General features: G+C 41.5%; 1 protein-coding gene across 6 annotated transcripts in view; it reads left to right on the top strand.

Annotated features, from left to right (window-relative positions):
- The window catches only part of JADE3 (jade family PHD finger 3), a 97,890-nt gene that overhangs the window by 61,921 nt on the left and 13,738 nt on the right, over nucleotides 1–22,231 (top strand). For 5 of the 6 annotated variants that reach the window (XM_019485130.2, XM_006277453.4, XM_019485129.2 and 2 more), the window contains 4 exons: nucleotides 7,259–7,416; nucleotides 13,938–14,128; nucleotides 15,181–15,392; nucleotides 19,393–19,560. In XM_019485130.2, coding sequence (XP_019340675.1) covers nucleotides 7,259–7,416; nucleotides 13,938–14,128; nucleotides 15,181–15,392; nucleotides 19,393–19,560 — 729 coding nt within the window. Of the gene's footprint in view, nucleotides 1–1,714; nucleotides 1,914–7,258; nucleotides 7,417–13,937; nucleotides 14,129–15,180; nucleotides 15,393–19,392; nucleotides 19,561–22,231 lie in introns of all 6 variants that reach the window. The other variant, XM_019485131.2, reaches the window with a different exon arrangement.

Below are 22,231 nucleotides of genomic sequence, written 5' to 3'. Positions count from 1 at the left end.
TCTGTGAGTATATCAGCTGTTAGGCTGCTGGGTTCGGGATTGAGGAGGCGAGTCGGGAGTGAAGTAAAGGCAAATTTACTTATAGCTTAACATACAACAGTTAACAGAAAGGTTAATGCGACAAACAAGTAGTACAATAATAAAGAGCTAATAGTAAATAATAACAACAGATAGACAAAATGACAAAGAGTTCCCACATGGGGTTGGCAGCTTATCGTCAGTCCTTCTATGCCAGATGCGCGCCAAGTTGTTCCAGCGAAGTCGGGCATCCCTGATCAGCGCTGTTCGAGGGGTCACTGGGAAGCTCTCTTGGTCGGGATCTGGTCCTCACTCACACAGGGAGTCCTGGGTCCAGGCTTGGTACAGCGATGGTCCTTCTGTCCCGTCCTTCAAACTGGTTACTTGACGTGCACGTTCCTTTATGCCTTATCTAATTCTAATCTGTTGACTTTAGAGCCACTCACAATCTTGCCCTATAGCTGTTACCCTATGGGATTAAAAGGTGTTAGAAATTATCATGAAAGGTTACTGCCCGAACTCGGGTTCACCCAATAAGCAAATTACACTATATTACTTTGAGGTTTGAAATTGGCATTACTCTGCCCAAGCTCAACCCCTTGGTTTCTTATTCCTTAGATTCCCTGGAATGTGCTAATTATATTAGGTGGTCAGATCTTGTTATGGCTGACCTTTAAAAAACCTGTTAGATCAGCTAATCTTGTAGTTTTGCTTATTTTTGGGGCCCAGTCAGTCCCATGATCAGTGCAAACAGATTCAACACTTTGGTTAAATTGTGACAGACAAATTCCACTTTTGGGTTGCGAACTTGCAAGCTTTGCATTAGCTAATCTTAACTGCTAGACAATTGCCTGGATGTCTCCAAGAGCATATATTTATTGCTCATGGTAGTAACCCCTCTGGTTCTGGCCACCCCACATATCAGAGTTTTACAAGCAGTTGTAAATAAGGTCTTATAGGGAGATGTCTCAGGCAACTTTAGCCATAGGTGGTATTAGCAACTCTATAAAATTCAAAGATGTTAGCCCAGGGAGGTTTCCTGCAGATTTGCATATTAAACAGGACTTGCACATCCTCCGTTTTGTGCTTTGAGTCACTACAGAACTTTTTATAATCTACTTTGCTTTTCCAAGCACTGCTTTGAGTGTCTGGCTATAGCAGGTGTGTACTGCTTTTAAAACTTGTTTACATATCTATCTATAGCTTCTCCTGTCAGTTTGTATTGAATTCTAGAGGGCCTGTCCATACAAGAGCAAAGATGCAGCTTACTGTGCTTAAGCCCTCTTCTTGAAAAGGGAACGTTACCTCTCTGATGCCCCTATATATCTAGTACACCAAACTTTCAAATTAATGGTAAATTTGTGTAATGCAAGAGCAGAAGAAATAACGAAAGTGTAAGACATCCTTGTGATACATGATAAAATTATGCTGGGTTTTTTGGTGTTGGTCTAAGGACCAAACAAAAAAAGTCTCTTTTTCCAGCTACTCACTTAGTCTAATAAAAGATATTGCCCAAAGAACCTTGCCTGCCTATGATAAAATTATGGTACTTTAAGGAAGATCTGTAAAATGCTAATAGTTGTGATTTAGTTTAGCAAGATATAAGGGTGTTTTTTTAAAGAAAGGAGGGATGGATTTGCCTTTGGGCATTAAGGAATTTTTCAGGATGTGTATTTGTACTATATTTTTTGTGCAGAGATTGTCAAATGACTGAACTGGTGGCTGCTAAAGTACTCCAGAGCTGCAGATTATTCTTCTGAAGGACTGGTTCCTCTAAGGTCACCTAGGCAGACTGGTATGATGCTATCCATGAAAGATCACAGAAAGTGCTTGTCAACCAGCTTTGCAGAAAGGACAGGCATGTGAATGAATGAAAAGGCAAGGTTGGCAAAAAGGTGGGAAAAACTTGAACTATTCTCCATGTGTAGTATTAATACAACCTTGTTTTCCTCACTCACGTAGCTGGTGGTTTCTTTCTTAGGTGTTTTTTTGGTATTTATAGTTAAGTGAAATGCCCTCTGAAGTACAATGGTTGCTTCTGTTTCCTGCTGAATTAATTGGTATTTGTGTATCTTGTTAAAAGTTCTACAGGTATTCTTTATTGTAAAAAATCTAAATGTGCCAATAAGTTTGTATTTTTTTGTGGTAAGGGGGACACTTTTTATGGAAGAGGCAAAACAAGAGCACTGCAGGTTAACTTGTCTATGCTATGGAGTGAGTGCGTTTAGCATATAGCATTTGCAGGGTAGCATGTTCAAAACATTCTGACATCCTCTGCTGCTCATTGGACTGTCTCCAGCTCTCGTGCTTGGGAAAGGTTAGCATCAGGACTGAGACTTGATAGTTTTAAAATGTGTTTTATTTAAAAACATTTCTTCCCACTTTCTTCCCATTCTGTTCCTCTTTTTAACCTGGATTTTTTTCACCATTACAGCTTATTTAAAAGGAGAGAAGGTGAGGGGTGAAGTAATGGATCCTTCCCTCTGTGAAAGATAAATGGAGGGGGCGAAGCACTAAAGGACCCTCATATTGTGGGCACGTGTATACTGAGTTCTGAAGGCAGAAGCCAGTTAGACTGCAGCGGGTGCTTTCAGATGAGCGCGGATGTTTGTTTCCACTGGTACTAGTAGCCATTGGCAAACCTCGTGCCACATGCCCATACCACGTGTGCTCTGGTGCGTGGCAGGTTACCCCACGCTTAGGTAAGGGAGGCTGGGGCTAGCAACTGTGCACTTTACCTGAAGCCCCAAGAATCTCAGCTGTGGTAGAAAGCCTGGTCGGCAGCTAGAGCCTGACTCCAGCTGGTCAGGTTCTGGTTTTGGATGGGACGTGCTGCTGCCATGTGAGCTGCCCCACTATTTTGGTGTAGGCTTTTGGACCCTGGGATCTCCCATGGTGAAACCCCCTACTCTGTGCTGTAAGGTAACAGTGCAGGGAACACCTGCATGTACAGTGTGTGGCGCCACAGACGGGTCTGCGGCCCCACATGTCCACGCTTGCTTGGACACAGCCAATAAGCACGTAGTCTGAAATGAGAGCATCTCTATCACTTCTGAGATTTTCATTTAAGTGTAACTTACCAAGAAACTTAGGTAGTTACCGTAGTACTTTATGAGAACTTTGATTGCATTTATGTACGTGAGCATGAGAGAAATGTCAGACTATATTTGTATTGTAAGCAACTAGATGAATGTAGGTGTGGCAAAAAAGTTATTCCTCCTTGTTATTTTAATAATATACTTTACTTTCAGGTTTTTTGTCTAGCAAACATGAATTTACAAAATGTATCAAAGGCATATTTAAATTTTTTCTGGTTCAGATATCATTACTGTAATATCTTTTGGATTAACTTGCATTTGAACAAAGGCTTTTTTGGTATTTTTGTGTGCATGTCTTTCTACAGAGCTCCTATTTTAATCTCAACAGTTTTATAAACCTGCAGTTTGCTGTGATACCTGAGGAATTGATGACTATTTTCTGTGTTAAGGAAGAGAAGCCATTCCACTTTTCCAAGAGTGCAGACCCTACACAGTTGCTTGAAATAGTTGCTAAGTGGTTTTGGGCAATGGAGGGAAGGCAGTTAATTTAAAAAACTTGCTTATATCATGTACCTGTAGAAGCAATTTTGTCAAACAATGACTTGTGTCCCTTTCGAAAGAGTGTTCCATTTGCCAAGTCTTTTGGCAGCTGATGATATTGAGGTCAAATATTGAAGGTAACACTACTAAAATCATACCCGAGTCCTTCTACATTTCATCAGTTTTGTTTTTATTTAAGTGACAAAGAAAGAAATATGACACTAGAGATCTGTCTTTGCCCTTGAGCTGGGAGCTTTCCCATTCTGTTGGAGGAGGAGGGTGCCTGATCGGTTGCTGAAATACTGAGGGTGATGGACAAGCTTGCAGATTATAGATGGTTTTGTAATGGTTTTAAATCCCTGAACGACTAGAATACTGCTGTAACTATCACAAAAAATGTATACTAAGGAAATTTTGGTCGGGTATTGGGTTCCTTGTAGTTGATGTTAACCATATATTTCTCCAATTTATTCCTCATTGGCCTTCTGTGACACTGCTGTTGTAAATGCAGTCAATATGCATATTGTCTAGAATTGGTGATGTAATTGGTGCTGTGCAACAAAGAAGAAAATGGTCCAGGCCTTTGTTCTAAAAATACAGATGGCACAATTCACATATGTGGCAGATGATCAACAGATGAATTCACATTAAGTCAATGCCATTAGAACTGACTCTTCTACTAGTACTTTTCCTTCCAGTTTAAGTAATCAGTAGGGATCCTGGGTTTCTCGGATTAAAAAAAAAATAAAAAATTCCCAATTTTCAGTGTAAAAAAAAAAATAATAATAACCCCAAATCTACATTTTTCCACGATTAAAATGAAACACCACTAATGTATATAGATAAAGAATATAAATATTTCTTTATTTCTTTGTGTTAGATATTTTAACTTTTCTCTCTATATTAGTGGCGTTTCATTTTAATCATGGAAAAAATGTAGATTTGGGGTTACTTTTTTTAACTGAAAATTGGGGATTTTTTTTTTTTTTTTTTAATCAGAGAAAACCAGGATCCATGGTAATCGGTCTGCTTGGTACAAACCTGTCGTTTCGTAGTTTCAGCCAGTAACTTACGAGGTAGTTTGTAAAGCATCATCTTGGGTAAGATTAAATAACATCACCTCAAATAATTTAGCCAATAAATGCATATTAATTTGTTTGTTTTTCTTGGAGATCTTTTGAATACGCCAAGTTAATGTTTCTAAGAGAAAACTCATCCCATTGCAGCAGAGAGAAGAATAAAGTGCATTTGAAAGTGGTTTATACCAGTTCGGTTTTGTGTTAATATTAAGTTGCTTGAGAAACATTGCGTGTTCACGGATATCAGTCTCTCTGAAGTCTTCCTGACTTAAGTTGGGTTGTTATATTTTGCCAGAGTGTTTGTGATGGTGATATGGGTAAGGCAATTTTTACCTAATCTGTCTAGGGCCTGTTTGTTTTTTAAATGGCTGTAATTGTAGATCCAACATTTTAAAGACTTTAAGGTATCTATTTATGAAGACACCTGTTGACTACTTGAGGAATGTAGCATAGAATACTTCTGTAAACTGTTTCTAACAAGTGCATTGTAGATGGGGAAAACCGTAGGGGCTTCTTAATTTGTTTTTCTGTTCAGTGTCCTACTTGATGTGCTGCTGTTCTTGCATATGTACAAATAAATACATAAAATGCTGTCACAGTATATCCTGAGGCTCTACTTTTGTGTCCCAAGTTATCAGTAGCTATTTTACTAAAGCAGACACAGACATGGTAGTGAATTATCATTTTAAAATGACTACACATGCAGTGCTTTTTAAATAATGAAATTGTGCCCGATTGCAAAGCCCACCAACTGCTGTTTCAACAGCTAGACCTTTAAAGTTAAAAGAACTTAAAACCTATTTTGGTAGGTAACATCAGCAAAAGTATATGTGGGGACGGGGCAGGGTTCCTTTAGCTGGTGGACATTTAGTATAAAAGTTCAGGTCCTTTGGGAAAGGGGAAAATGCTGTATAGTTGTGTTTTCCCACATGTGTTTCACAATCGCTTTTATATGGGTACAAGGTAATAAAACTGGGATTGTGTTTGTTTGTTTTACACAAAACTCTTGGGTCAGAGATGATACCTTTTATTAGACCAACTAAATAGCAGCAAAAAAAATCTTTTCTTTGCAAGCTTTTGGGCCCATACACTCTTTATCAGCCTTCATCAGGCTGAGGAGAATTCAAAGACCTTCCAGCGCCTAATGTCTATAAATTTATTTATTTATTATTTTTGTAATGGCTGATAACCATCATATTGAAGAGAGATTAGGAAGAGCTGTGAATCTAATTGCATTTAGATAATTAGCTCTTGTTTCTGTATAAAATTATCAAAGTTGATTAAAAAATAAAGACGTTCTGCCGGTCTTATCATGGGGTTATTTTCCTCTTTGAGTGATTGCCTATTAGAACAGCTTTGACTTTGATGGTTTAGTTAGTTCTCTGTGCTCTTTTGAACATACTGCTGTTCAGCTAGCCAGGACTTTCACCTCAGGCACTCCTTGAAGCAAGCCATGGTCCCTGCTTTTGCTCATTTTGCAAGGAGGATGAAAGTTTGTCACTGGCAATGTCTGCTGAATGCAAACTGCAGGTATGCCCTTTTCTTTAAACCAGTGTATTTGCAGTATATAAGAACCAAAAATGTTAGGCGGGGGGGAGTGGTTCATAGATGCATAAGATTTCATAGCTTCATAGAAGTCAGGAGCCGGAAGGGACCTCACGAGAGCATCAGGTCCAACCCTCCGCTCTAAGGCAGGAAAGACTACTAAGGTCGGATGACCCCAGTGAGGTACGTGTCCAGTCGTCTTTTAAAGATCTCCGGGGAAGGCGACTGTACCACCTCTGGGGGGAGTCTGTTCCAGGCTCTGGACATGTGAATCATACTTTTTTTTTTTTTTTTTTTTTTTTTGTTTTTTTAATGTCTACTCTGAAGCAATCTCCTATCAGTTTATGACCATTATTCCTTGTCTTGGTGAACAGATGTTGTTCTGTTATAACTAACCATTCTGCTGTAATGGGGTTGTTCTGCTGTAACCATCCAATAGTTGAAGAAACTTTACACTTCTTCCTTGAAGCCAAAACAATGTTGGGTGATTGCTTAGGGTCTGGTTTTCAGCTGGGACATGCTCCATGATTTTAGCTTCTCCAGAAGAATGCTGAAGAATGACCCTACCTTATCTTGGCTTCCCTTATCCTAGCTTCCTTTCATTTTTGGCTATTTGGATTCAGTCTGGGAATGAGCAGGGTTTTATAGGGAGCCCTCAAGTTAGTAGTAGAGGTAAAGGGGTGCAGAAGCCACTGTGGCTCACTGGAAAGAAATAGAATTAGTTACTGGGGGAAGAGGAGTGTGGCTGCCACATTATGCAGGGAGTCTCCTGGTTCCCAGTGGAATATGTGAGATCTCAGGAGAGAGCAGGGGTTGGGAGGGTATGTGACTTCTCCTGTGGAGGTCAAGGAAAAGATGGGTGTTGAGGGAGTCTTCAGCGGAGTCCTTAAGAAAATTAACGAAGTGTCCATGCCAAATATGTTAATAGTGTGGTTATAATATCAGGGAAAACTATTGACTCTGTTTAATACCACTGAGGCTTTTTTCAAATGCGAGATCTGTTTATTTTATTTTATTTCTTTATTTCTTTGTGTGCAGGTGTTCCGGAAGGATCTCATTAGTGCCATGAAACTCCCTGATTCTCACCATGTTAACCCCGATGAATATTACCTCTTTGCGGACACATGGAAACAGGAGTGGGAAAAGGGTGTTCAGGTCCCAGCCAGTCCAGACACTATTCCACAGCCTTCTCTCAGGTATTAATTATTAAACGTTGCTAATGTGTTCAGTTTTTATAAAATGAGATGGTGCTTCAAAAAACTACCATCTCATTGCAATCAAAGCTTGCTCCCTTCTTATTTAAACCTGATATACCAGTCAATTCAAACTCTTTCAAACTAAAATACTACCAATTTGTAGCCCACTTCAAAGGCAATTGGGATTAGATGGGAAGAGGCCGATCTGTATTAAAGGCTGAAGACCTGTGTTTACTGTGCATAACTGGGGTAAAAATCTAATCTAATCTGAAAAAAGGAAAGGAAAAAAAATTCCAAGTTCCTTTCTGCAACCAGTTGGAGCACTGCATAATGATATCGTTTAACTTAATGTGGCCAAGTGAATAAAATTTCAATTGTAAAACACAATTAGCAATTAATTAAATTAGAAAAAACTACCTATAACATCAAGTTGAATAGTAACTGTAGTGTTGGCCAGACTCCTGTGTCCAGCACTGACTGATATCAGTCAGATAAAGATTTCAGAGGACTAAGACCCTCCGAGACTGGGCAAACCGTTATGTGCAGGGTACATAACTCTTCCTCACCAAGTCTTAACAACCTGTTTGTGCCCTTGAATAGGAGACTGGAAACTTTCTCTTGAATCTCATAAAAAGGGGCATGCTAGTCATGCATCCAAGATGATGCATCTACCACTTCATTTTACATTTTTCTTCTGTTATCTTATGTAAAGGTTACTGATCTGTAGCATGTTCTCCACTAAGGGCCTTGGTGGCCCTGTACAGCCCCTTTAATTGTTGGAAGTTCTGTAATTCCAGTCTTCTGTGAGACCCTCCCAAAAGGTTGCTCATGTCCTTTCCTTTGAGACATGACAAAATGCAGCATGATACTTTTATACGAATAAAAGTGCACACCCAAATGTTCAAGAATAGTAGAAAGCTAAGCTTAGGCTTGGAAACCCAAAATGAGCCGGCTGTGTGAAGTATTTAAAAAAAAAAAAAAATCAAGTGAATTATGAACACTGTGTCCACTGGGCTTGGGTTCTCAAAGATTTGGACAGCTCTACAAATCCTCTTTATAGGTACTGAACTGGAGGCTAAGGGCACTAACTATTACTTTTGCACTTTTTTAGAAACGTTAGTCACAGTGTGGTTATTCATGTTTTATTTTAATATAATTCAATGTCGTAATTCTATTTTTAGAATTAATATAGATTGATTTCTCTACCTAAGTAAAGGAGGAAATCTAGCTAATTCAGAACACAATAAGAATAAATATAGTTGCTTCCCCATTATGCATTGCATAACTACTGAAATTTAATTCAATGTTCTGCTCTGTTGCTCAGGTTGAGTAGGGTTCTCACATTTCTCTGTACCATCACTCCAGGGGTAGTGGCTTATGGTTCTGCTCAGGTGCAGTATTCTTGCTACTGGAGGCCCAAATACTTAGAGAGGCTAACCTCTTTGTTTTCCCTTCATGCTAAACCTGTGTCTCTGGAAGTTAGGAAGATGAGATAAGGAGCCATGTTGACACTAGAAAAGGTTGGCTGATACAGATGTACTGGCAAATCCTTCAGGTACCACATAGCTTATGCTAGCAAAAAAAGTGATTTTGCCAACTTAGTTTGTACTGAGCTAAATTAATCATGTCTTCAAAAAAACACTTATCCCAGCATAATTACATGTCTAACAGGTCTGTTGCCAGTACAAAAATAAGGTTTAAGAAAAAATCTCACAACTCCCATACCACTAATCAGTATTCCTGTAAGAGCAAAAACTTCTATTGTAGACCTGGACAGAACAAATAGAAAATAGATAAGGTAGGGTGAAAAGAAATGAACCAGTGGATAGGGGAGGAAGAAATGGGGCAGAAAAACACTTCCGCTAACAGTGGGTAATCCCCATTGTCCAGTAAGATGCATGTAGGTCATGAGAGTTCAGCAAAGTAATCAAAATGTAAGTAGTTTAACAAAACATAATGGACATAATTTTACTTTAATTTCCCTCTGCACAACTTTTGTTCTTTAGGATTAGCAGTAGGTGGCAATCAGTGCATTTCACATATAGTATTCCTGTTCAGTTTGCCTCTGAAGTCCTTCTAGACATACAGCCCCTGGCATTAGATATGGAGAGAAACTTCTTTTATGTGGGTAACAGTCCTTTTCATAATTTGAAGTGAGCTTTATTTCTAAAGGACTGGTTGTTCTGCCTTGCATGTATCTTAATTGTGTTCTTTTTGGCTTTCATGTTCACTTAGCAACAGACTGTACAATCCTTCTTGTTGTATATCTGAAATAGTGATATAATGATAAACTTTTATCAGGTATCACTTTACCAAATTAATATCAACGTAGCCTATCCAAAATGGGGAGTACACATCTGTTTTTTTTCCAGCAGAATTTGACAAATCCAGTTTCAGTGAAATAAAATTACCAGGTTTTGGTCTGTCAGCTGGCAGTCTAATTAGCTTTAATTCAGCTGTTCAGGACTGATCCTGAAAAAAGATGAACAAGATTTGCAGGTACTGGTACATGATGTTTTCTACAAATTACAAAAAAAATGTCCAAAGTGGTCAAGCTGAAGGCATTTTGTGAAATTTTAAAATGTATCTAAAAAAAAAATAAAATCAATTTTTAGTTTTTCCAACCATGCATTCTAAGACCATAGTACATAATTTAGCAGACTATTACACACATGCTTTAAATTAAGTTCTGAAAAATCAGAACATATCAGTATGGTGTGATCAAAGGTATACTGATAACCATTTTTCTGATTCACTAAACTGATACCAGGTGAGAAGGAACCAAAAGGTCATAATTGCTTGGCAGCTGCCAGTCCTTAAACAGTGTTTGCATTATAAAATCTCTATCCTGGCATCCTTGTCAGTTATCAGACTAATTGAGGTCAATGCGACCTAAAGGCACTTGACATCTTACAGAAATAGGTCCTGAACAAATACCATATTTACTTGAATATAAGATGACCCTGAATGTAAGTGACCCCCCCCACAATAATTAGATGCTGTATATGAAAAATATATAAATTTGTTACAGTTTTCCATACAGAATCTACTTATTAGAGGTTTGCCTGGAATTTGGCTCCTTCCTATTGCTACACAAGGTAAAATAAATGGGGGGGGGTGTCAGGTAGCCCCTTTGCCTTCTGTCTGCACCAACTTCTTCCCCCTGCAGCCCTTTCCCCCCTTCTTTACTGTCAGAACTTTGTCCTCCCTGAGCACATGGAAGTGAGGGCCAAATTTTGAAAACACTGATGTTGAAGTAAACATATCCATAGTAAGAGATTACTACAGATCCCCATAGACTTGATTGATACACTTTTACCTTTTTTGAAACTGGTACAAGTTTTAGCACAGGTACCACTCCATAAATGCACTTTTAAGCGTCACTTTTACACCTATTCATATATAGTGCAAACTATCTATGACATTAGTTGAAAGCCAGAAGGCTCATGGTTTACCATATAGTTCATTAGGCTAGGACCTAATGGAGTCAAGTGTTTCAAGCCATGATGACCCTACAGCCCAGCATTATTCAGTATGTCTGTGTGTACTCCAGATGTCCCCCTTCCTCCTCTGAAGTGCAGCTCAGCCATGGGAGTGAAGTGAAAGTCTAAATGTATGCAGTGTAGTGGCTCACCATGACTTGAAAAAGAATTGAAATTGAGGGGGGGACTGCACTTAATAGGCACTACCATATATTTTATTCAGATGGGTCAGACTAATTTGTCCCTATGGTAAATTCCCATCAGCATTTTTGGTACCAGGGCTTCTTGGCCTCTTGTAGGCTGAGATCAAGTATAGCAAGTATCTGAAGTCTCAGACTAAAGAGTCTGGGATGGAGGATGGTTGACTGTAGTATTTGGGGGCATCTGAATAATAAGACCTCTGGGCTTGGGCCTGGCACATAAGATACCTGCCAATAGATTTTGGAGTATCTGAAGTCCCAGGGTGAGAGCCTGGGATGGAGGATGCTCGCTGGTTGTAGCACCATACATGGTATTTAGAATGATTGAGTTCTGCCTTCTCAATCAATGTGGTTTTCGGAATGATTGAGTTCTGCTCAATCAATAAGATTTGGAACTGATTTCACTAATTTGACCTGGAACACAAAATGTATTATTAAAAAAGAAAAAATTCCCATCAGCGTTTTTGGCACCAGGGGAGGGTGTCAGAGCTTGCTTTGGTCTCTCAGGGTGCGTCCACATGAGTACGCATGTGCCTCTTGCCCTGCCTCAAACCCCTTTGAGGCGGAGCAACAGGCACGTGCGGGAACAAAAAAAAATGTTCCCCACGCTGCAAACTTGCAGCACAGGAAGAATATTAGACCCCTGAATATCTAGGGGTCTGAAAAAAGCAAAATATAAAAAAGCAGGGTGGGGCATGGTCCCTAACTATGCCCTGAGGCAACCGGAGGCTGGGTCCTCCATAGAGACACTCTGGCTGCCAGAGCGTCTCTATGGTTGTCCCGCGCCCTGGTGCTGAAATGTGGCTGGCCAGGCTGCATGTTTCAGCACCAGGGCTCCGGTGCCGGTGAGTAAGGGGTTGGGGGGGGCTGGAGGAGGGGACAAGGGACTGTGGGGTGGACCCCCAACCCCTGCTGGGGCTGGCCCCTCCCCCTGTCAGCGCCCCCCCCTGAGGACCCTGACTCTTGCTGGGGCCAGCCCCCCCCCCCCCCCCCCCCCCCCGAGCCCTGCCCTGTCCAGCTCCATCCCCCAAAGCCGCCCCATCCCTGCCCCCCGCACTTTAAAAAAACAAACCCTGGCACTTACCAGCAGTTGAAGCTGCTGTGTGGCTGACTGGAGCCTTGCCCGCACAGTGCGGGGCAGGCTGACAGCCCCAGCCCGGGCCTTCCTGCCCATCTGCTGTCCTGTGCTGCCCCAGGCGGGGGGGAGAGGCTCTGCCAGGAGGCCCTGGAACCCCCCCACCCCTGCTTCTCAGATAAGCAGAGGCTTTTTTTTGCATTTTTTTTTCCTGTTCTTTTTCTGTTTTGTTTTGTTTTTTTAAAGTGATGGTGCCTGGGGTTGTGGGTGCCTGGGGGTGCAAGTTGGGGGGCGGGGCTGGGTGGGGAAGCCATTTGGGGGAGTGGGGGGGGGTTGGGTGGGGCAGCCATTGGGGGGGCTGCAGCAGCTGGTGGGGGATGGGCCAGGTGGGGCAGCAATCAGGGAGCTGGGGTGGGGCATGTGGGCCTTTGCGGGGGGGGGGGGGGTGGCCCCATGCAGGGGCCATTTGTGAGAGGGCCAAACCCCCTGTTGGGGGTCTAAACCCCTGTTGGGGGGCCAAAGCCTTTGTGTGGGGGACCAACCCCTTGTGTGGGGACCATCTCCCTGTGGGAGGGCAGCAAAATACGTATTAATGAATTCATGAAACCTGTATTTTGAGTTCACTTTATTATTATGATAAGAGACTTACTTTAACACTGTAGGTATATCAGTAAAACATTGTCCAACTGATCGCTGTCTGTCTGTCTCTTTATAATGGTCTTTTGTTTTATTGGGGACTTTTCAGTTTTCCAATAGGGAACACCAGAATTCCTGCTAGGGAGGCCAGTGGCAGGACCCTGCCTGCTCAGAGCTGGCACCTTGGACCCATCTGGCTGTGGTTGACCTCCTGGCCAAATGGGGCCAGGAGGACATGCTTTGACAGTTCAAAGCAGGCCACCACACCCAGAACATTTTCCAGGTGATAGCTGACCAGATGGCCAGGCAGGGGGCACAAATGGTAGTAGTGCCACGCAAAGGCCAACCCCGAAACCGCAGTCCATGAGCAGCTGGCCCAGAGGGGCAGATGCCTCTACTGGCTCTACAGTCCCCATCTGAGTCTGGCAGGTGCACAGCGGGTCACAGCCAGGCAGCAGCCCCCACTGCCAGACTGCTGCAGTGGGTAAAGGGTGCAGGGACTATCAGGGCTGCTTCAGCAGTCCAGCTGGCACAAGGGGTAGTGTCCCCAGGTACCAATTGGCTGGGCCCCAGAAGCTCCTGAGAGATAGTAGCCCTGAGCTACTTGCCAGGGCGGCTTTTTATACTGCTGGGGCCAGGACAGGGCAGCTTTTTATACTGCTGGGGACAGCACAGAGGCTGGCCCTGGGCTCTAGCTCCCCCTGGCTGAATATCTGGGAGGAGCCAGGCAGCGTTATTTTGCCCCAAGTGGCACAATTTGCTCCACAACAGAGTGCATGTCCAAGCACGTGCGCCGAGGCAAAAAGCCCTGGCTCAAATTTGCGCCACTTCTATTTGAGCTGCTGCAAGCTCACGTGCTTGCATGTGTGGACGTGCCCTCAGAGTGCTGGCCTGGTGTTGCAGTACCTCCAGGCCCAGCGCTTGTAGATGGATTCTGTTACTGAGCACATGCTGCTTTTGGCATCAGTTTAATGATAGACAGTGTAAGACAAGAGCTTTTTCCCCCATAGTGATTGTGGGGAAGAAGAAACCTTGTCTTGTATTCAAGTAAATATGGTACTCATAGATAACCTTTATACTTCTGTTGTGTTGTTTTTTGTTTATTTGGTTTTTTAACTCTGCATTTAGGGTTGTAGCAGAAAAGGTGAAGGAAGTGCTATATACCCGACCTCGGAAGTATATCCATTGCTCCAGCCAAGAACCTGCAGAACCTGGTTACATCAACATTTTAGAACTGGCAGAATCTGTGTGTCGCTATGACTTGGATGATATGGATATCTTTTGGCTTCAAGAACTAAATGAGGAGCTTACAGAAATGGGTAATTTAAAAAAAAAAAGAATCATTTAAAAAGTACTTTGCTATGCATTTGAGTTGGATGCTGTTTGGTTGTTTTGAGGAACTGAGGATATGACTAGAAGAAAACTGAAGAAAGAGTAAATCTAGGAGAGCACTGGAACCCACTGTTAGGGGAAAATGTTGACAGCAATAGACCTACTAGATTAATTAAAAATGAACTTTTTCCCATCCTTCTTGATTTAGTTTTGAGAAAACAAAGGAAAAGTCCAGGCAGGAAGAACCAATTTTTAATATCCTAGAAAGAGGTGTGGGAGGGGAGGTTCTCTCTGAAGTATGCATTTTTTTTCCCCACAAAATAAAGCTTTTGAGGAAAGTGCAGTTTCTTCCTAAAGGAGCTTTCTAAATAGAAACCTATGGTTCAAACACCCAGGATGGTGCAATGTTCTGTTTATAGTGAATTTAATTCTGATGTGACAAAATATCTGTGTGTGTAGTTTAAACAGAGACTTGGTAGAAGAGAACAATATACGTGGACAATCCAGAATTGTTCGGAGCGCTCCTTCTTATGGCATATTCATCTGCTAATATATTAAAAAAACAAACTTCATGGCTATTATGCTGATCACTCTGGGTTGTATTGGTTTGGGATGTATTTGTATGATTTTTAAACCATTTGTATCAAGATATCTGAGCTTTCCTTTACAGAAAATGACTTGAGAGCAGAGGACTTTTTTTCAAAAGCACATTGCAACAATTATCTTTCATGTGGCAGTGTATTTTAAGGGGTGGTCTTCAAGAGCAGTGACCATACCTCACCATTTTTATTCTAAAATGTGTTTGGTTTGTAATTATAGTTTTGAAATTAAACTGTAAACTTTATCAAACCAAATCAAAATAGCAGAGAAAAGGGTAAAGGAATTCTTAATATCAATTTTTACATAACGATAGAAGAGTAGGTTCTGTTCTATCATTCAGTTGCTAGAGGTATAATTTTTTTCTTGCATGTATTCTCTTATCTTAACTTTATTGCTAGATGGTCATAGGCATTCTAATTCCCCTTCTCCACTGCTTTAGGATGTGGGCACCTGGATGAGAACACAATGGAGAAGACAATAGAAGTCCTAGAACGGCACTGTCATGAGAATATGAACCATGCTATTGAAACTGAAGAAGGGCTGGGCATAGAATATGATGAAGATGTGATCTGTGATGTGTGCCGGTCCCCTGACAGTGAAGATGGGAATGATATGGTGTTTTGTGACAAATGTAACATCTGTGTCCATCAGGTTTGTGTTAGCTGCAGAGATGTTGAAACTACCCTGTGTTCATTTATTTTGTTATAGTTCCACATTCATTTAGCTTTAAATAGCAGTTAGGAGCATTTTGAAGATCTTCTAGATATGAAGACTGTCTGAGTGCTGAGCTGGACTTCTGTGCTATTGCCACTACAATAGTCTGCACTGTCTAGCGCAATGAATATTAGAGACCTGTGGTTTGAGCACAGCAGCAATACATGCTGGTCTAATCCCAGCTCTACCAAGGATCCCCTCCATGGCCTTATGCATAATTCTTTTGCTGTTTTTTAAAAAAACAACACTTCGAAGGTAGATAGGACTGTGTAGACATTGAAATGAGACTTAAAATCTTGATCAGCTAGTTCACAGATTCTCAACCAGGGTGTTGCAAGAACTTGCCAGATGTGCTATGATGCTGGCTTTGCTGCTCTGGGGAAAAACTGCCCCATGTGCCTAGGTTTTTAGGAAATGTATTGGAGTTGAACCGGGAAGAGCTATAGCAGAAAGGTGTTCCTGCTTGCATTACATGATGCAGCCAAGTGCACCTTTCTGCTCAGCTCTTCCCAGGTCATCTCTGACGTGCTTAGTGCCCCAAGGCATTCAGGGCAGTTTCTCCCTATGGTGGTGGCAGCCTGGAGATAGATGCCACTGCCACCAGGTAGAACCGTGCCATGTGTCTCAGCTTTCAGGAGGCACATAGGAGCCAAACTGGGAGGAGCTGTAGGAGAAGCAGTGTGCTTATCTTCGTAATCCACTGCAGGTAGGTGTCTTTCTGCTGCAACTCTTCCCAGTTTTGGTTCCAACGTGCCTTCTGAAAGCCGAAGTTTGTGGTGAAATTTCACTCCATGGTGGGGTGATGGCCACAGTGATGGCACTGCCTTTGGCTTCTCCTACCCTCTCAGTGTTCCCCAGATGAAGCCCAGTGCCTCATCCCTCCTGGCTGGGTGTTCCTGAGCTCTACCCCTTGGGATTTCCGGGATGGAATTCAGGGGGGATTGTCCTACAGAAGAATTTAACACTGGTTCCTGATTCCCTCTGGTGACCTGGAGCTATTTGTGGGGAGTCCACTGCTGCGCTGGGAGGCTGTGTGTGCTGGGCCAGGCAGAGCTAGAGGATCATTTTCTGCCAGCAGCCTGAAGGGTTGAATATTGTATAATCAATTAATAACACTTTAATTAATAGCACAATTAATTATTTATATTATAACATCCAAATATATTAGTTTGTTTTTTTTAAATGGGGTGCTGCTAAATTCCTGAAAAACTTTGAAGGGGTGCCTAGAGTATAAAAATGTTGAGAGCCACTGAGCTAGTTAATTGGGACAAAACTTCCAAACCTACCTGCCTGAGTATGGGTTTGAGAATTGCCTAAATCTAGGTTCCTAAATAAGTTTTCTGAAAATCAGTCCTCTTAGGTTTCTGGAGCAAGCTTACTCTAAGCTAAGAATATTCCTTATGTTTATGGCATTGCAAGCATTATTTTAAATACAGCAACCAGATTAGTTCAGGGGGAAATCGCACAGGTCTGGCCTTGCTAATGGACTGACCTTGGGTTGTAAAGTATCCTGCCTTGAAAAACATTACATTCTTCTTTTTCAAAATTACACCAGGGTTGTTCTTAATATTTTGTGATAATGTTAACTGAACATTCAGGGAACTTGGTGTAGGCCCCTAAGTAGTCATTCTCTGTGCTTTCTTGATTTGCAAGAGCAGCATACAGTGATCACAATAAAATTACCTTCCCAATTGTTATGATTCTGCTCCATGCAGCATGCATTCTGATGGGAGATTAAAATAGACTTTGGCACGTTCTGAATATTGTATCCCTTTAGATAAACCACAGAAAAGAAAGTGTGACATTGAGACAGTTTAGTTTCTCTCTCTCTCTGTCTTCCTCTGTCTCCTTCCCGCCCATTTTCTCTCTCTCTCTCTTGCGCTCTCTCTCATTTATTTACGATTTCTTTTAAATATGAAACTTTAGCCACCTTTTTGAAAACAGTGTGTTTTTTCTTAGTCTAGGCTTCCTGGAATAAGAAATGAAGCCATTATTAACTAACTAAAATCAAAGGAGCAAAGGAGTTTGAAATTGGACTTAAGCTTCTAAAAGTATGTTGTAAACTGGGTAAAATGCGTCTTTTGCATTGTAGTTTAATAGTAGTGGACATAAAAAAAAATAGCTGTGAACATAACACATCACGTATTAAACGGTCTGTTTATAGCATCTGGCAAAGTAGGTTGTTGCCTACGAAAGCTCATAGCTCTCTCACTAGTTAGTCCCTGAGGTGCTACACTGCCCTACATTCTGCTTCACATACTTTTAATAAAAAAAGCTGCCTTGCTAAGTCATTAGACCACAGCTCCCTCCAGTGGGTTTTCAAAAGAATGCTATTATTTTTTTTCCTTTTAGCTCTTCTTTTAAAATTGATGTACAGTAGTTCCATATCATTTTGACATTTAGTGCAAGAATTGTGACATAAACTTAGAAAAGCCATTTTTTCTCCCTTATTTTGCTCCTCCTTATTTAAAAATAAATATTTCACCTATCCTTATACTTACTTTTAATACTAAGGTCTTGTGACTCAGAAAGCCAGGTGAGCAGGTTAAAATATTCCATTATGGGAATCCCAGCTTTATGCAGTATACTGAGTGCCTGGGGGCACTGAAAACCTTAGGCCTCATCTCCCAAGTGCTAACCAACATGCATAGGAGAAAAATCCACCAAAATGAGTACTATTGGGAACCTTAGTCTAGACAGGCTGCAGGCTCGAAGCACTCGCTGTCCTCTAATGCTGCTTAAAGCATCTCTAATACCATCTTGAGTTTAAAACCCTGACTGCCTTTAATGGTCCACCTAGAGTAGGGCTCTTGGTATAGGTAATACTAATGAAGCAGAACTGTTAGAAATCATGGAATACTTTTGAAAAAGCTTGTTATTCACAGGAAATTATTTCAATATTGAATCAAATCTTTTTAGCAATTGAAAGTTTTTGATTTATTTGTTTTAATACAGGTTCATGTATATACCTAGATAATCTCAGTTGCATTTCTTAATTATCAGCTTGAACAAGAAAACATAACTTGAACAATAACATGCTGTTTAAAAGTTTGCTTATTTCATAAGTTCTTCAGACTTGGCAATGCATGCGCATTTCCAAATTGGAATTGTAAGTCCAAGATCTGGGAATCTGAAAATTTAAAGAGCATATCTTGTGTTTTGGATGGTTTACCTAATTTTCTTTTAAAGTGAATGCTTGTTATTACCAGAGTACAACAAAAGTTATTTCCATTGTCAAGAAACAACCAACACAGCTATCTGTATTGTATCTGGTTGTATTAAGATGGCAGCATGCATTTTTTTAGAGCTATCTTGAGCAAAATATCTGCAGCAAAGACATGAAGGAAAAATGTGCCATCCATGCCCTTCAAAACCTTAACCAGAATCGTGTCAAATTATAACTTTATTAATAGCAGGGAATTGGTGATTTTTAATTTAGTGTTACATTTCTAAGCTACAATTCTAGAAAGTCAATAAATGCAGAAATTAGGGAACTTATAGTACTGTGTTTTATAATCAGGTTTTATGTTTTGTGCATATATGTTTAGTAAGTAAATATAATAGTACATATTTTAAGAAGAAAAAGGCATTAAAAAGTTGTAGGAAGCAACTCTTGTCACCTGACTACTTTAACTATAGTATTACATGGAGATTTTTCAAGAGTACAAGGGAGAGTTGGGTGCCCATCTTCCGTCAACTTTTAATGACAGTTGGGAGTCAAAGTTGCTTTTTTTGCATTTTGAAGCCATTCTATGGCATTAAAATTAGCAATTACATTTACATGCAAAAATGCTTGTATATTGAAACTGGTACACTCCAGGGCCTACGTTTTTGATGAGGGCTGTACTGATTTACATCAGAGTGCAGGGAAAAAGTGTGTTGGCAGTGTGTAACTTTTTAAAAATAATCATAATCCCCAAATTTCTTTTATCCCAAGGCATGTTATGGAATCTTAAAGGTTCCAGAAGGAAGCTGGCTGTGTCGTACTTGTGTTCTGGGAATACACCCTCAATGTCTCTTGTGTCCAAAGAGAGGAGGTGCCATGAAAGCTACCAGGACAGGGACTAAGTGGGCACATGTGAGTTGTGCCCTCTGGATTCCAGAGGTAAAGCTCAATTTACAGTTTCTTTTCTGTCATTGTCCTTACCTTCTTTTCTGCCATATTTTACTGATTAGTGCAACTTGATACTGGTTATAGTTCTGCTGGGATTTGTATGATTTGAAGAGTCCAACTTTGGATGTTTTGTCTTAGAGGAACGTACTGGTGATTAATTAAACTGTCCTTTCCACTTATTGTAATAAGATCTTTCCAGACATATTGATTCTGGCATTGGATTGGCTTACAAGGGGAGTTTACTGATACAAGCTTTTGGTATGACCTGTGCCAATACAACTACAGTTCTTGAATAGCTATTTCAATTTCCTTCCCTCTTGTTTACTTGATAAAATGGTTGGTGAATCCTCTGTCAAATGTCTGGTTTCAGTGATAGCAGCTGCTCTGAGCTATGCTCTCTGTCTTCAACAGCGGCTGCGATCCTTCCCTGATTTCATTGTGTTAAATGTTTATGTGGAGGTGGTTGGCTCTGAAATGAGTACATCCCTGTAATAAAAGCAGCATATGTAAAGTGTGTTTTTTTTTTTTTTTCTGAGCACTCTGGTTAGAAGTTTTCCATCTATTTTTAGTGTAGTATTATGAGATGTCCTGCATTTTAGACTAAGTTTTAAAAAGAGCTAAGTCACTGATGCAGTAGTTTTTCTCCTTAGAGTGTAAGAATGTCACAGTACTTTTTGAGTCTAATGTGGTCTCAGTTTTGGGTTGTATGTGTTTCCTAAACATGCAAAGTGCATAGCTTTTGAACTACTGTGTCCCTTGCTTTGTGCTAAGTTCTGCAGGTAGCTGAGCTGGTTATTGGGTCAGCATTAAAATTACTTAATGTCCTTGACAGTCCCTCCATTTTTTTTCCGACTTCAGTGCAGTTGGTGCCCCAGCTAGTCCTCTCTATTGTGGGACTTAGTCTAAAAATTGGAAGGTTTGGCATTTTTCCCAAAACAGGCTGACTTGCAGCTTGTCTGTGTAATTTCCAGCTGTGGTTCAAGATAGCTGTCCTGTTAACTCTGTTCCCTCACACTTGTTTGAGGTTTTTTGTTGTTGTGGCTCATGCCCCTGTAGCTGTCAGGGAGAGAGCTAAGCCCAAAAAAGTAGACCCAAAAGGAAGGGGCTGTCTCTTCTTCCCTTTCCTCTGATTATTACATTTCTCATTGGTAGCTCAGCAGGTTTGTGTGTGGGATGGCTTGCCTTGCAGGCTCTTCATGGGGGAGGTTGCCCTGGCTGTCCTGCTTTAGCAGGAAAGAAAGCAGGCTTAGGGAAGAGTTGGCTCCTGGCCCAGCAGCTCCCTTCCCCGCCCCCCTCCCCCTATCATGAGAAGTGAAGCCAGAAGGGCAGTGTGCCAGGGCTGAGTCCTAATCATCTGTACCAACAAGCTAGCTGGTGGCTGGGTTGTGGAGACAGCAGAAAGGCTTCCAGCACCTGTATGTATAGAAAATGACTGTTGGGTCCAACCACCATCCTTTTGCTGCCACTTCTGTAGCAATTGCCGTCCAACCTTTCTCATCTTGCACTGAGACCTTCAGGAAAAGCACAGGCCCACATGGGTCTATCTAGTAGAAAGAAGCAGTATTTGGAAAGCCTTTTCTTGAGCCCCAGCCCAGCATCTTCCTGGAGAGGGCCATTGTTTTTTGTTTTTTTGAAGACTGTTCCAGACCCCCTCTTCTCTGGTTTGAAGCTCTTCTTATTTTCAGCCTAAACTTTCAGGCAAGAGTGTATTGAGCATTGTGGAACTGCACTTAGGTCAGACTTCACATACCCTTGTAAGATGTGATGAGATTCCTGCTACAGCTGGGAGTGGCAGGTGGAGGGTGGGGGACATGTCTTCAAGTGTTACTGCTAGCTGCTGCTGCTGTTGTGGGCTGCCTTACACAGGATATTGGATTGTCATTCCTGTTTGCTACAAGTACTAACCGTAGTCAAGGCTGTTGTTTGAAGTTTATGCCCTGCCATCATCATCTGCTATCAGAAGGTAGGGTGGAGAGGGACTTCAGCCCAGATACAGAATACTTGGCAAGTAGTGATCGTCTCTTTGACTCATGATTTAATTCTTGCTTTCTTTCCCTTTTCCATCTCCCTCATCTCCCTCTCCGTTATGTAAGGTCAGAAGGTTCCTCACTATGCACCCATGGGTGGGGGTTGCCATCTTGAAGCTGGAAAATAACCATCATATACTAAAAAAATCAAACATCTGCTATAACTTATTATTAAAAAAAATATTTTTCCTGATTTACTAGAGCGTCCCTTCCCTCACCCCATGTACAAATCTGGAGGTGCACATGCCCCCCATGCCTCACCCGGGAGTGTGCACAGCAACAAGGAGCTGCCCCCCACCCTCATCACGCTACTTGGATTAGCCACCTGAGATTCTGTCCCAGTCCCGGCCCCAGGGACTCATTTACTGCCCTAGCTGGGCAGCTCCTGCCTCTGCTGCTGCCCCACTCCCTCCCTCACTATGGGGGTCTTGATCTGCTCCCCCCCATGCCCCTTGCTTCCCCCACACCCCTTTCTACCCACAGACTTACTGACAGGGCACTGCTCTCCAAGCTGCCCTGCTGCATTCCTGTAAATTGGCTATCGGATCGGTAGCAACTGATATATCTGGTTAATAATCGGCTATTGGTGTCAGCCAAGAAAATCTGTATCGGTGAACCCCTGCTTATCTTTTCAG

Source organism: Alligator mississippiensis, chromosome 1, assembly GCF_030867095.1.
Source record: "Alligator mississippiensis isolate rAllMis1 chromosome 1, rAllMis1, whole genome shotgun sequence".
NCBI classification, from domain to species: Eukaryota; Metazoa; Chordata; order Crocodylia; family Alligatoridae; genus Alligator; species Alligator mississippiensis.
This window is presented reverse-complemented; position numbering and strand designations above follow the sequence as displayed.